Below are 13,747 nucleotides of genomic sequence, written 5' to 3'. Positions count from 1 at the left end.
CCGACAAGTCAGAGGTCATGAGAGGTTGGGTGAGGCCACTGGGAATGTTCCTGTTTCCTCAGTATATCAGCCAAGGACCTGAAGAACATGCTGTCCCAGGTCAACTACCGGGTCCCCAACATGCGCTTCCTCCGAGAGCGTCTGACGGTAAGCACATCCTGGGCCATCCGCTGGCAGTGAGGGAGCCTGGGAGCCCCTGGCCGTAGGCCTGACCGGAGTCCCGCCCTGTGCCACGTAGGACCTGGAGCAGCGCAGCAGTGACATCACCTACGGGCAGTTTGCTCAGCTGTACCGCAGCCTCATGTACAGCGCCCAGAAGACGGTGCATGAGCCACCTGCCCTCCCGTGGCCCCTGCCCCTGCTCTCCCACCCCGGCCCCAGCCCTGCTTGCCTCAGCCCTGCCGCCCTGCTGGAGGGCTTTCGGGTGCCATTTTTCCAGCTCTTCTCCTCTTGAGGCCCACCCACCCCTGTCTGTTGCCCCAGCCTTTCTTCCTGAAAGCCCTTTTCCCGTGTGGCCTCCCAGGGGCTCTCGCTCTGACCAGCTTCTGTCTCCTGCAGATGGACCTCCCCTTCTTGGAAGCCAGTGCCCTGAGGTTTGGTTTGCAGTGGGGCGGTGGGGTTCTCCCCGGGGCCTCCTTCCTCTCTCCCCTGGCGACTCCTGGTACAGGTGGGAGGCAGTGGAAGGGGTGAGCCATGCTGTACCCTTTTGGTCATCTGTGCTGGCTGGGAGCTGGGCTCTGCTTTCCAGGGGGCCCTCATTGTCTGTGGGCTGCCCCAGCCACCTGGCTGCCAGGTGCTTCCCTTCTCTCCCACAGGGCAGGGGAGCGGCCAGAGCTCTGTCGAGTATCCCTTCCTGAGTTCCAGCAGTTCCTCCTCGAGTACCAGGGGGTACGGCTGGGTTGGGCTGGGCCAGGGTTCCTGGCTGCGGGGGGCTGGGCTCGTCGCTGGTAGCCTCTCATGTACCCCCCCATCCCACCAGGAGCTGTGGGCTGTTGACCGGCTTCAGGTGCAGGAGTTCATGCTCAGCTTCCTTCGAGACCCCTTGCGGGAAATTGAAGAGCCATACTTCTTCCTGGACGAGGTGAGCCCTACCTCTCACACCCCATACATCAGAATGAGGGGCACTGACTGGAACCCCACCTGGGTCCCAGGAGCCAGATTCTCCTTAGGACTGCCACTTTGTTCCTCTCCGCTGTCCACCTTGTCCACCTCAGTGACAGACACTGAGCGTCCTCTCCTTCCCACCACAGCCAAGCCAGTGGTCTGGGGTAGTGGCTCACTCTTGTCTTTCCCTCCTGTTCCTGGACAGTTTGTCACCTTCCTGTTCTCCAAAGAGAACAGTGTGTGGAACTCGCAGCTGGATGCCGTGTGCCCGGACACCATGAACAACCCTCTCTCCCACTATTGGATCTCCTCCTCCCACAACACGTGAGTGGCTCCGTCGGCACCGCCCCCCCCCGCACCCCCCCAGCCCGGGCTTCGGAGGGAGGCACTCACCCAACCACCCTTGCCTTTCCTTCCCTGTGCAGTTACCTGACGGGGGACCAGTTCTCCAGCGAGTCCTCCCTGGAAGCCTACGCCCGCTGCCTCCGAATGGGCTGTCGCTGCATTGAGTGTGCGTGGGGGCCGGGGTGGAGGAGTAGGTTGGGGGGACCTACCCTCTTGACCGTGGTCGTGTTCCTGCGCAGTGGACTGCTGGGATGGCCCAGATGGGATGCCAGTCATTTACCATGGACACACCCTTACCACCAAGATTAAGTTCTCAGACGTCCTACACACCATCAAGGAGCACGCCTTCGTGGCCTCAGAGTGAGTGGGGGTGGGGGTCAGCTTGGCTCCAGCTCTCTCCTATGACAAAGGGTCCCCTCCAGTGCTCTGTCCCCACTCCCCGTTTTTTATCTTTGTCCTTCTTGGCCTCCCCTCCTTTTTTGCCACTTGCTTGAGCCATCCTTCCCAAGCCCCTGCCTGTCTCCTGCATCCTCGGCTCCCATCTTCATGGGTTCTTCTCTAGCCTGTGACACAAACTAAAGCTCTACGCGTCCTCACCACGTGCTTCCTTCCAGCGGCTAGGGAGGAACGAAGTTCTTCTCTGGCTAGCTGCCCTCTAGACATGGCCCCCAGGGCCTTGCTTCCTAACACCTTTTCTGAGCAGCTGTTTGGACTGGGTGTTGACCCCTCAGAATTGTAAGGTCTCTGTCACTGCACTGGTCCCCTACCCTGCAGGTACCCAGTCATCCTGTCCATTGAGGACCACTGCAGCATTGCCCAGCAGAGAAACATGGCACAGTACTTCAAGAAGGTGCTTGGGGACACACTTCTTACCAAGCCCGTGGACATCGCTGCAGACGGGCTCCCCTCACCCAACCAGCTCAAGAGGAAGATCCTCATCAAGGTAGCGGTGGGGGCGCCCTACCCTTCCGCGCGCCTCTCCCAGGCCGTGGCTCTAGCTGGCGGTCTCAGCCTGGGTGAGGAGGTGGGGGCTCGGACTGGGCTGGCGCTGCATGTCCTGCCTGCTCCCACAGCACAAGAAGCTGGCAGAGGGCAGCGCCTATGAAGAGGTGCCTACGTCGGTGATGTACTCCGAGAACGACATCAGCAACTCCATCAAGAACGGCATCCTCTACCTGGAAGACCCCGTGAACCACGTGAGGGCCGGGCTGGGCTGAGCACGGGGGCCTGGTGGGAGGAGGCCTCCATTCATGGGCCCCACTTCGCTCTCTCCCAGGAGTGGTACCCGCACTACTTCGTTCTGACCAGCAGCAAAATCTACTACTCCGAGGAGACCAGCAGTGACCAGGGCAATGAGGATGAGGAGGAGCCCAAGGAGGTGAGGGGCCAGCCCAGGGCTGGGGGCCGGGCCGGGGTCAGAGTCACCGAGTGTCTTTGCCGTTGCCCTCCCCCTGCAGGCCAGTGGCAGCACAGAGCTGCACTCCAGTGAGAAGTGGTTCCACGGGAAGCTTGGGGCAGGACGGGATGGACGGCACATTGCCGAGCGCCTACTCACTGAGTACTGCATCGAGACCGGGGCCCCTGACGGCTCTTTCCTTGTGCGAGAGAGCGAGACCTTCGTGGGCGACTATACCCTCTCCTTCTGGTAACCCAGTCCCAGCGTGTGTGCTGCACTCTGTTGTGCCCTCCCCCGCCGAGACCGCCGCTGTCTGGTGTTGGTCTCTGTTACAGGTCTCCTCACATGCATGCACACGCATACTCTTCTGGGTGCTTTGAAGCCCCCCTGCGGGTCTGTCCAGCTCCTGAGCACCTCGGGCGCCTCGCTTGGGCTGGAGCATGGCGTTCTGGGCCACACCTGCTTCTCACCGCCTCCCTGTCTTCCCGCAGGAGGAACGGGAAAGTCCAGCACTGCCGGATCCACTCCCGCCAGGACGCTGGGGCCCCCAAGTTCTTCTTGACAGACAACTTGGTCTTTGACTCACTCTATGACCTCATCACGCACTACCAGCAGGTGCCCCTGCGCTGCAATGAATTTGAGATGCGCCTCTCAGAGCCTGTCCCGCAGACCAATGCCCACGAGAGCAAAGAGTGAGGGAGGGGCTGGTGGCTGAGGGCTGGTGGGGGGACCAGAGTCGGGGAGGCCAGGGATTGACTCGGGCCTGTCCTCAGGTGGTACCATGCCAGCCTGACCAGAGCTCAGGCCGAGCACATGCTGATGCGTGTCCCCCGGGACGGGGCCTTCCTGGTGAGAAAACGGAACGAACCCAACTCCTACGCCATCTCCTTCCGGTGAGGGGCGTGGCCTGGGTGCTCTAGGTGGTGTGGGGCCACACCCAGATCTGGGCTTCCCTGACCCCATGTGACCGCTCTGTTCAGGGCCGAGGGCAAGATCAAGCATTGCCGTGTCCAGCAGGAAGGCCAGACAGTGATGCTGGGCAACTCAGAGTTTGACAGCCTTGTGGACCTGATCAGCTACTACGAGAAGCATCCACTCTACCGCAAAATGAAATTGCGCTACCCCATCAATGAGGAGGCACTGGAGAAGATCGGCACTGCTGTGAGGGCCTGGGTCTGGGGACATCGTGGCAGGCAGGGACCCTGGGCTAGCTGCTGGGAGCTCATGGGACAGTCTGGCTGTGGGAGCTCCCGGACAAGTCCCTCTGCTCAGCTGGGGGCCATGGCATAGGTGCCAGGACAGTGTCCTGGGGGGTGTGTCATCTGCGAGGGTGTGTCTGCCAGGAAGGGCATGTGTTAGGGGAAGAGTTTAGGGGCTGCGAGCTGAGTTCTGGGGTGAGGAGGTCCTGGAGCTCACACAGGGAGCAGTAGGCCCAAGGCCTGAGGCGTCGCTGGCTGGGCTTGGACTAGACTGTCGCCAGGGCAGAGGGGAGAGTAGACTACAGAAGGGCGGCTGTGGAGGGAAGAGGCACGGGGGTAAGACGAGTGAGGTAGAAGGCTACAGAGATGGCATAGGGGCCAGGAAGGGCTCAGTACTGGAACCATGGCGTTGGACAGAAGGAAGGCATCTAGGACAGGAGATCCCCTTGAGACTTGTCATCAGTGGGCACGGATGTCCAGGGAAGGGGCTGCACCCACTGGGGCCTGGGGCTGGACTGGTAGATTGGCGGGACTGGGGAGGGGACACCAGGAGGGAGGGAGGGAGCCACTGGGCTAGAAAGTTGAGTGCATGGCACCTGCGGGGCCCGCTGCAGACAGCTCAGCAGCAATTTGGGCCTTCAGGAACAGGGAGGTTTCAGAATCATGGGGAGGGTTTCAAGGGTAAGAAAGTAGAGAGTAGGGAGGGCCAGGGCACACCCATTGAGGTCTGAGATGCTGGTGGACCCGACGCCAGGGAAGGGGCAGACTTGGCCTTGTGCAGCAGGACACGTGGGCCTGCTGCACTGATCGAGCGGCCTGGGGCAGCCGGTAACCACTGTTCTCTCTGGGTGTTAACCTATCCCATTCGGTCCCGTTTGCAGGAGCCTGACTATGGAGCCCTGTACGAGGGACGCAACCCTGGCTTCTACGTGGAGGCGAATCCTATGCCAACCTTCAAGGTACAGCATCAGGCCTCTGGCACAGGAAGCGCAGAGGTGGGGGGTCCCCAGCGGCTGAGGGCTTGCATTTCTGTGCTCAGGGGCCCATCTGTGGTCGTTGCGGAGAAGTGGTGCTTGTGGTTTTCCGAGGCCTGAGAGGTTGTGAGATGTGTGGTTTGTGTATGACCACAGCTCTCCCTGGGCTGACCCCCTCCCAGACCTTGTCCCTGGGGTTCCGTACTGACCCTTCCATATTGTTCCCCAGGGTAACTCCCGTTTCTTCCTGGGTGGCAGCAGGGCAGGGGCAGGCCACACTGGCCAGAAAACTTTTTCTTTGCTCCTCAGTCCCTCACCTCATGAAGCTCTGTCAGGGAGGATCTTCCTCTTTCTGCTTTTTTCTCTAAGGGGTAAAGGAGTTGTGCCCTGTTTCTCAGCCCCTTCCTTCAGCAGCCAGGGAGCCTGGGAAGGAGGTTCTTTTCTTCTATTTTCCAGATGAGGATTGATGGGGTCCCAGCCATGCCCATAGGCTTTCAGGTCCCAGGAGAGGCACTCGAGGCACCCACACACACTCTCCTCCTAGCCTGCCAGCCCTGATTCCCGGGCACAGATGGAAGGTTCTCCCTGGGGTCCAGGTTGTGGGGCTTGCAGGGGTCCACCTGGACTTCAGGAGTCTCCGTGGCAGAGGCCCTGGGACTGTCCTCCGTCACATCTGTCCTGGAGTCTCCTGTAGGTCCAGTGGTGAGGACTGGAGCTGGGCAGGTGGCTCCGGGTCAGGAGGTGGGTGAGGACTGCCTGCTCTCACCGCTGCCCCCCTGCAGTGCGCCGTCAAGGCCCTCTTTGACTACAAGGCCCAGAGGGAGGATGAGCTGACGTTCACGAAGAATGCCATCATCCAGAACGTGGAGAAGCAGGACGGCGGCTGGTGAGCCTGGTGCCCAGAGCCACAGCCGAGGGGCCGGGGGTGGGGGGTGGGGCACACGTGCCTGCAGGTTGGCTGTAGCTGGCTCCCATGGGGGGCCTTGGCAAGGGTTCCCCTCCTGTGGAAGTCGGGGGTGGTTGCTGAGGTCCGTGCCATGTTGCTCCCACAGGTGGCGGGGGGACTACGGGGGGAAGAAGCAGCTGTGGTTCCCGTCGAACTATGTGGAGGAGATGGTCAGCCCGGCAGCCCTAGAGCCCGAGAGGGAGGTGAGTGCAGAGCCATGCTGAGGGGACACGCCAGTCACACACAGTGACAACAGCCACTGTCACTTGCAGTCCACTCACACCCCTGAGGGGCCGCAGTTTCCAGGACACACGTGCTTTTTGTGTTGTCATGGGTGTGCTTGTTGCATGCACACAGGACCCCCCCATCCATGCATGTGTACAGCGGACGTGCTGACGCACCTGTGGGCTTTGCTTTCCACAGCACTTGGACGAGAACAGCCCCCTGGGGGACTTGCTCCGGGGGGTCTTGGATGTGCCGGCTTGTCAGATTGGTGAGCCCCTATCCCATTTTCTAGCCCACCGTTTCTTAGGGTCAGGCTCTCCTTTGTGGTTGTTGGCACATGCCAAGGGAAGAAGCCAGAGGCCTCCCTCCCTCTGAGCTCTCCCTGTGCTTGGAGTCTCCCTTGATGCCCTGGGCTCCTGTCTTCACCTCCAGCTTTGAGCCCTGCGTGCTCGCCGGAGCCAGGCACTATGGGAGACGCAGACAGCTCGTGGACCTCCACTCTCCTCACAGGCAGGGTGCTGGGGTGGGGCAGGGGACCCAGGGGGAACATACTGGGGTTTGAGCCCCAGCCCACCTCTACCGGCAGGGACTTTGCTCAGATCCCTGACGTCCTCTGCTGTCACACGAGCCTGGCCCAGCAGCCTTATCCGCCTCATGGTGTCTGGGGAGGAGGACAGGTGGTGAGGGGACTCAGAGCCTAGGGAGCCCAGTGCCTGGGCTGTGGTGCGGGGGACACAGAAACATCTTGCCAGCTCTGTTCTCTCGCTCTCCCAGCCATCCGTCCTGAAGGCAAGAACAACCGGCTCTTCGTCTTCTCCATCAGCATGGCTTCGGTGGCGCACTGGTCCTTGGATGTCGCTGCCGACTCGCAGGAGGAGCTGCAGGACTGGGTGAAGAAGATCCGAGAAGTGGCCCAGACGGCAGATGCCAGGGTGAGGCGCGTCTGGGGGGGTGCAGGGGGTGCGTTGGCAGCCTGCGAGCCTCTTGGGGGGTGAGGCCTGTGGCATCGGGCCCTGCTCTAGGCCTGGAGCCGTGGGAGACACACGGAGCCAGCCCTGCGGCTGTCAGTGCGGAGCTGGAGATGGCTGTAGGACACTCCTTGGGTCTGCCTGGTGGGCACTTGCACAAGCTAGCGCGGAGGCCAGAGAGGTCCTGGGCTGGAGGCAGGAAGAATGGGCGGTGGGATATGGGGAGAGGGCTTCGCTGGCAGGGGGAGCAGCCAGGAGGGGCAGGCAGGAGAAGCTAGATGCAGCCGGCCGGGGTGGGTGGAGTCCGATGTCTTGGGGGCTGTGGAGGTACCAACAGGCACGATAAGAACCTGAGAGTGCCCCTTGGTTTTGGCAGCAGCAGACGGCCCTAGTGCAATGACAAGGAACCGTGGCAGTGTGGTGGCCAGGGTTGGGGGGCCGTGGGCAGTGGGGTGGCAAAGGGAGTGCGTCTCCACGGGGCCGGAGCCATGGCAGGCTCGCATGCTGACTGCTGGAGGAGCCAGCGGGGAGGAGGAGGCCTCTTCTGAGCCTGGGGCGATGGAGAGAAAAGTATTGGTCAGGGTTAAGGGGATGGCCGTTCCCCCAGTGGTTGGTGTAGGAGAGAAGGCTAGAAGGCCACAGGTCTGTGGCTGCTTTGGAGAACGGGGACCCCTGAGTCCCACAGTGAATGGAGGGTGCTGAGATTTTACTGGCAGACATGCTGGTTAGGGGGATGGATTCTGGGGTCTGGGCTGAAAGAGGAAGTAAGACTATGAATGTAGGAGCCCCTGATGGAAGAAAGTGGGCCTCTGGATGGGGGGGTAGGTGAGGACAGGATAACGCGCATTTGCGAGTGGCCGTGTTGCATAGGTGGCTGCACTGGGGTTGGGGGAGCTGATGTGGTGAGGTTCTTACAAATGGGAGGTAGGGGGAGTATCCTCTGGGCACCAGAGACTGAGCCAGAGGCCTGCATCCCCATGGAAGTCAGAGGAGGCTACCTTTTTGCCTTAAGGGAGGCGGGGTACCTGAGGCTTACGCAGCATCGCTGGAGAGCACAGCCTGCCCCAGGACCCTGAGCTGTCCGGAGGCATGGGTGGTGGTGAGGATCCCACCTTCTGAGAGTCTCGGAGGGCAGGTGTGCCCTTTAAGGCAGAGAAGAGGAAGGATGGGTTCTGAGGTGGGGCTTGAGGACAGAGGGCCCTTGTTTACTGTCCAGTGGGGTCTAAAAGAGGCAGGGGACAGGGAAGGGCTTGGAGAACACCTGTGCTGTGGGTGCACCCTTCTGCTGGGCGGGGGCTGCAGGCTGTGTGTGTCACCAGCTCACAGAGGGGAAGATGATGGAGCGCAGGAAGAAGATCGCCCTGGAGCTCTCCGAGCTGGTTGTCTACTGTCGGCCTGTTCCCTTCGACGAAGAGAGTAAGGGCCGAGGCCCCAGCGGGATGGGTTTGGGTGCCCTCGCTGGCAGGAGGAAGTGGGAGGAGCATTCCGTCCCTTTATATGGGGGTTGGGGGAGCTGCTTAGGTGGGTGGGCTCTGTCAGCATTCTCCCTGTTTGGCCCAGAGATTGGCACAGAACGTGCCTGCTACCGGGACATGTCGTCCTTTCCGGAAACCAAGGCTGAGAAATACGTGAACAAGGCCAAAGGCAAGAAATTCCTCCAGTACAACCGGCTGCAGCTCTCCCGCATCTACCCCAAGGGCCAGCGGCTGGACTCCTCCAATTACGACCCCTTGCCCATGTGGATCTGTGGCAGTCAGCTCGTGGCCCTCAACTTCCAGACCCCAGGTGAGGCCCTGCCCTGTGGGGTGGGGAGGGGCCCTGTGGGCTGTTGGGCGGGAGTCCGCTGTAACCTGGCTCTTCCAGACAAGCCGATGCAGATGAACCAGGCCCTCTTCATGGCCGGCGGCCGCTGCGGCTACGTGCTGCAGCCGAGTACCATGCGGGATGAGGCCTTCGATCCCTTCGACAAGAGCAGCCTCCGGGGCCTGGAGCCATATGCTGTCTGCATTGAGGTGCGTGCTGCTCGCCTAGGGCCTTCAGGGTGGCGGGGGTCACTCTGCTGGGGCTCTTGACTGGGGTGGGGAGGGGGGCATGGGATGGTTTCTGAGCTTGAGGAAGGCTTGACCACCCTCTGAGGTGGGAGGCAACCGGCAGCCTCCACTGTGGGGCTGGGCCCAGAGTGATAAAGGCCCAAGGCAGGTGGGCTCACTGGGGCCGGTTCTCAGCCCTGAAGAGCCAGGCTGTCTAGTGAGGCCCAGCCATGGGTAGCCGCCGCCCGGCAGGACAGGGAGCTAGTGCCAGTGGTGAGCCACCCGCAGGGGCCAGCGAGAATGGGGTTGAGTGAGAGTGACCCCTGCCCCCAGCTCTGTTGGAGACCTGGCCCTGAGCCACCGAGCTGGTGCCACCTGCCGGCTTCGGGGTGGGTGGGGCTGAGCAGTCTGGAAGGAGGGCTGGGGAGAGCATAGGAAGGATGTGCTCCGCCCCTGAGAAGAGATTTCTGTTTTCTTTCCCTGTGGGGGAGTCCTTTAAGAGATGTCCGTGTTAGAACAGACGTGGATTTAATAAGGTAGATGCAGAAACTCCATTGAAAGCCTCGGCTAAAGCAAAGATTTCTGGCGCCACCACTCTTTCGGCCTTGATGCTGGGAGACATTTAGCGGGCCGCCTCCTTGGGGCCCAGCAGAGGGCGCACTGCCTCCACTGCAGAGTGAGGCCTGGGGAGGAGCAGAAAGGACAGTCCCCGGCACATCTTGGTCTGCCTTCCAGGTGCTGGGGGCCCGGCACCTGCCAAAGAACGGCCGAGGCATCGTGTGTCCTTTTGTGGAGATTGAGGTGGCTGGAGCGGAGTATGACAGCGTCAAGCAGAAGACAGAGTTCGTGGGTAGGTCTGCCTTCCCCATTCGCCATGCCCTGAAGGCCCCTCCACGCTAGCAGCTCTGTCCTCTCGAGCCGGTGGCCTGAGGCCTTTTGCCCTGACTTCCGCAGTGGACAATGGACTGAACCCTGTGTGGCCTGCCAAGCCCTTCCACTTCCAGATCAGTAACCCGGAATTCGCCTTTCTGCGCTTTGTGGTGTATGAGGAAGACATGTTCAGTGACCAGAACTTCCTAGCTCAGGCTACCTTCCCGGTGAAGGGCCTGAAGACAGGTGAGGACCCTTCGTAGGACAGTACCTGGGACCTACCTCGGGGTGTGAGGAGTGCGGGGGGCAGGCCCGCTGCCGGGCTCCCTCCCAGGCTGAGGGCCAGGCCTTCCTCCTCCAGGGTACAGAGCCGTGCCTTTGAAGAACAACTACAGCGAGGACCTGGAGCTGGCCTCCCTGCTCGTCAAGATCGAGGTTTTCCCTGCCAAGGTAACCGCAGCGTGGCTGGGGGGCCGGCGGGCTGCATCCTCACGAGGCCCCAGGGAGCCACTGACCCCACGTGCATTCCCTGTTGAAGCAGGAGAACGGGGACCTCAGTCCCTTCGGGATGTCTCTGCGGGAGCGGGGCTCCGATGCCTCGGGCCAGCTGTTCCACGGCCGGGCCCGGGAAGGTTCCTTTGAAGCCCGCTATCAGCAGCCGTTTGAGGACTTTCGTATCTCCCAGGAGCATCTGGCAGACCATTTTGACAGTCGGGAACGGAGGTGAGGGGATGAAGGATGGGTAGCGTACCAGAGAGATGGGAAGGAAGACTTGCGGCCCCTTCTGGGTCCTTCTCTTGCTCCTGGGTAGAGGTTTTCCTTGTCTGGCTTTCCTTGGCTTGGGCTGTTCCACGGGGCTGCGAGGCCCCACTGTCGGTAAGGACACTCCCTCCTTCTGTCCAGGGCCCCCCGAAGGACTCGGGTCAACGGAGACAACCGCCTCTAGTTGTGCGCCAGCCTCGTTGAGAGCAGCAGGTGCCGCGTGCCTCATGGAGTGCCGTGAGCTGGGTTCTTGGGAAGTGGCCTGTCGTGGTGGCCATCCTGGCCCCAAGGCCTGGAGCCTGGATTCCAGCAGTGACTGCTAGACAAAACCAAGCCATTAACGATATGTATTACCGTTTGGGGCCTCCATGCCCTCAGCTCTGGGTGAAGGCAAAAACTGTACTGTGTCTCGAATTAATTAAGCACACACATCTGGTCCTGACTTCTGGAGACGGAGCCTTCCATCTGTGGGGCCAGGACCATGGCTGTAGCCCCTTGGAGAGAGGCTGCCTCAGCCCGCGGCACGGGAGGCTCTGAGGAACCCCGGACCTTCCTGAGAGAGCAGCAGCCTCGCTGGGCCAGGGAAACAAACCCAAGTTTACATTGTCCTGGAGCTTTAAAACCGCAGCTGGGCAGGGGTGGGGGTGGTTGGCCCCGAGCCAGGGCGGAGGAGCACAGGACCTGCCCGCAGAGGGGCTCTGCCTGCTCGAGGAAGAGGACACAGCACAAGGGCGCGCTGCCCGCGGCGGGGGACACTACCCAGCCCGTAAGATACAGGGGATCGTGTTAGAAATAGCAGCAGTGGGTGGCCCGGGCTGCCTTGGGCCGTGGAGGCTTACCCTTCGGGCCACTGTGTGAAGGGCCTGAGTGAGGAGGCAGAGCCCCAGGGCGCCGCCTGGAGGAGGAATAGCAGCACCTCAGGACCTCAGGAGGAGGAGGAGGACCTGGTCGGCCTGCGGCACCGCGGGCCACACGTCTGCCTGCTGCCGGAAGCCAGGGCCGTCCAAGGTGGATGGTCTGGAGGCGAACCTGGAGTACGCAGACCTGCTCCCTGGGGGCCAGGATTTGTGGATGTGCTGGCTGAGCCGCGCAGCCACTCCTGCCACGTGGTCGGTGAGGGCGTGCCTCACACGCAGAGGCCACGGACAGGTGCCACCGACAAGCGGAAGGTCTGATGGTAAGACTGACTGGAGGCCTTGGTTGGACACGGGTGCCAGGATGGAGGAGGAAGTGGCGGGGATCTTGCCCAGTACATTCAGGAAACTCCTGCACACACGGACCTGCCTCCTTCAGGGCCCCTTCAGCGGGCCACCGAGGGGGACCCCCCCCCCCAATCCTAGTTCAGACTGAAGACCACTCTCCCCGTTGCAGCAGCAGACTTGGGATCGGAGCCTGCAACCAGCACAGCACAAGGATGCTGAGACAGACCTGGGTGTTCACTAAACCAGTTGAAAGTCCTGTTACTGGGCATCTGTGATGCTGGAGATGGAATTTTAAAGGTTATTTTTTGCACACCCGTTTCTCACTATCTTCATTATTTCACGTAGGTCTATGGTTTTCTAGGTCTTCCGCTTCTAACCGGAAAGCTGCTTGGAGGGTTGGGGAGCCAAATGAACGAACATGTCTGTGCACTGTGGCAGAACTGTTATTTTTATGGATTTTACAGCTCAACTAACAGTGTTATCTTTTCAAGATTTATATATTTATATACTCTTAAGAAAAACCACTGAGCCGTTAAAGCCTTGTTATTATTCGATCCTAATAGTGATTCCATTTTCTATAGCTTACTTTTAGGGTAGAAGGTAAATTATTTAACATTCTATTAAACTTTCCATATCATGGATTATAACCCGAAGGAAATTATACTAATTTCTGAGAAAACGTATTGGTTTATTTAAACTAATTCTGAAGTTGTCTCTGCAAGTATGATATCCCAATCTTGCCCATAGCAGACATCTATATATGGTTGCCAGCATTTGGTTTATAATTTAAATATTAACAAAAATCTTGTTTTACTGGAAAAGCTTTAAAAGGACCTAAAAAACAACAGTATTTTTCTTCTCAGTAGGCTAGTTGCTTAATTCCTTACTCCTGCTCCTCACCTGTGGAGGTATCCTTGGGGCAGAGCCCGGGAGAGGGGAGGAGACAGGCTGGCTGTGACCTGCCATGTCCTGTGGGGACAACTGGACTGCAGACGATAAGGCTATTAGGAATTGGGTAGGTAGGGATGGGAGGAGAAGAAATAGCAAAGACTATCCAGATGGTCAGGTGGTTGGTTGGTTTGAAGGCAAAGAGACCGAGTGTGCTTTCCTTAGGAATGAAAGAGGGTTAAGGCGTTGCCTGCTCTTTGGGTAGGTGTGGGGGCAGCTGCTTTGCCTCTGGCTGCTTCTGTCTAGCTGGTGCAAAGGTCCCAGAAAGGAGATGGAAAAGGTTGGGAAAGCAGCCCCACTGAAGGACAGAGGCTGGGGTCCCGGCCTGTGGGCACAGAGGCGCCCCACGGCACAGCCAGCACACGCAAGCCCGCCGCCTACCTCTGGGCTCAGGCTCAGCCACTTGCTGGCCATGTTGGCGCCTTGAGATCTGACTGCCGGCTAAGCCATCCCCGGCTGCCTGTGCGGGCTCCTCCGGGGGAGCTCAGGAGAGCCACTTGTCTGGAGACTGGTTACCTGTGGACCATTTGCTGGGTGGTTATTTGGCAGTGGAGGTGGGGGGAGGTTTTCGGCAACTTCCAGGTCAAGCAGATCTCCCCTCCTCTGGGCTAGGAGGTGGGGTGAGGCCAACCTCTCCTCCTGCTTGACTGCAGACGGTATGTCGGAGTCAAGTGTGGCCACTAGCCCACCTGTGGGCTAGCCCAGCTTTCTGGGGCCTGCCAGCTGTGGTGGTGAGTGGGAAGCAACCCAAGTCCCCTCCCAGCCCACAGAAGCCTCT

General features: G+C 60.2%; 1 protein-coding gene across 2 annotated transcripts in view; it reads left to right on the top strand.

The window, feature by feature from the left end:
- Positions 1 to 12,885, top strand: part of PLCG1 (phospholipase C gamma 1) — a 36,443-nt gene extending 23,558 nt beyond the window's left edge. Inside the window, exons 6-33 of one of the 2 annotated variants that reach the window (XM_080812891.1) lie at positions 63 to 147; positions 239 to 322; positions 559 to 593; positions 816 to 888; positions 980 to 1,081; positions 1,310 to 1,428; positions 1,530 to 1,615; positions 1,689 to 1,809; positions 2,224 to 2,392; positions 2,523 to 2,645; positions 2,726 to 2,827; positions 2,907 to 3,094; positions 3,337 to 3,537; positions 3,619 to 3,738; positions 3,826 to 4,006; positions 4,926 to 5,003; positions 5,801 to 5,904; positions 6,071 to 6,167; positions 6,388 to 6,457; positions 6,964 to 7,121; positions 8,477 to 8,573; positions 8,718 to 8,942; positions 9,021 to 9,169; positions 9,923 to 10,037; positions 10,142 to 10,303; positions 10,419 to 10,507; positions 10,599 to 10,780; positions 10,961 to 12,885. In XM_080812891.1, coding sequence (XP_080669017.1) covers positions 63 to 147; positions 239 to 322; positions 559 to 593; positions 816 to 888; positions 980 to 1,081; positions 1,310 to 1,428; positions 1,530 to 1,615; positions 1,689 to 1,809; positions 2,224 to 2,392; positions 2,523 to 2,645; positions 2,726 to 2,827; positions 2,907 to 3,094; positions 3,337 to 3,537; positions 3,619 to 3,738; positions 3,826 to 4,006; positions 4,926 to 5,003; positions 5,801 to 5,904; positions 6,071 to 6,167; positions 6,388 to 6,457; positions 6,964 to 7,121; positions 8,477 to 8,573; positions 8,718 to 8,942; positions 9,021 to 9,169; positions 9,923 to 10,037; positions 10,142 to 10,303; positions 10,419 to 10,507; positions 10,599 to 10,780; positions 10,961 to 11,003 — 3,358 coding nt within the window. In that variant the 3' untranslated portion in view covers positions 11,004 to 12,885. Of the gene's footprint in view, positions 1 to 62; positions 148 to 238; positions 323 to 558; positions 594 to 815; positions 889 to 979; positions 1,082 to 1,309; positions 1,429 to 1,529; positions 1,616 to 1,688; positions 1,810 to 2,223; positions 2,393 to 2,522; positions 2,646 to 2,725; positions 2,828 to 2,906; positions 3,095 to 3,336; positions 3,538 to 3,618; positions 3,739 to 3,825; positions 4,007 to 4,925; positions 5,004 to 5,800; positions 5,905 to 6,070; positions 6,168 to 6,387; positions 6,458 to 6,963; positions 7,122 to 8,476; positions 8,574 to 8,717; positions 8,943 to 9,020; positions 9,170 to 9,922; positions 10,038 to 10,141; positions 10,304 to 10,418; positions 10,508 to 10,595; positions 10,781 to 10,960 lie in introns of both variants that reach the window. The other variant, XM_080812890.1, reaches the window with a different exon arrangement.
- The last annotated feature ends 862 nt before the right edge of the window (positions 12,886 to 13,747 follow it).

The sequence above is a fragment of the Martes martes genome (assembly GCF_963455335.1).
Source record: "Martes martes genome assembly, chromosome: 9".
Taxonomy (NCBI): Eukaryota; Metazoa; Chordata; class Mammalia; order Carnivora; family Mustelidae; genus Martes; species Martes martes.
This window is presented reverse-complemented; position numbering and strand designations above follow the sequence as displayed.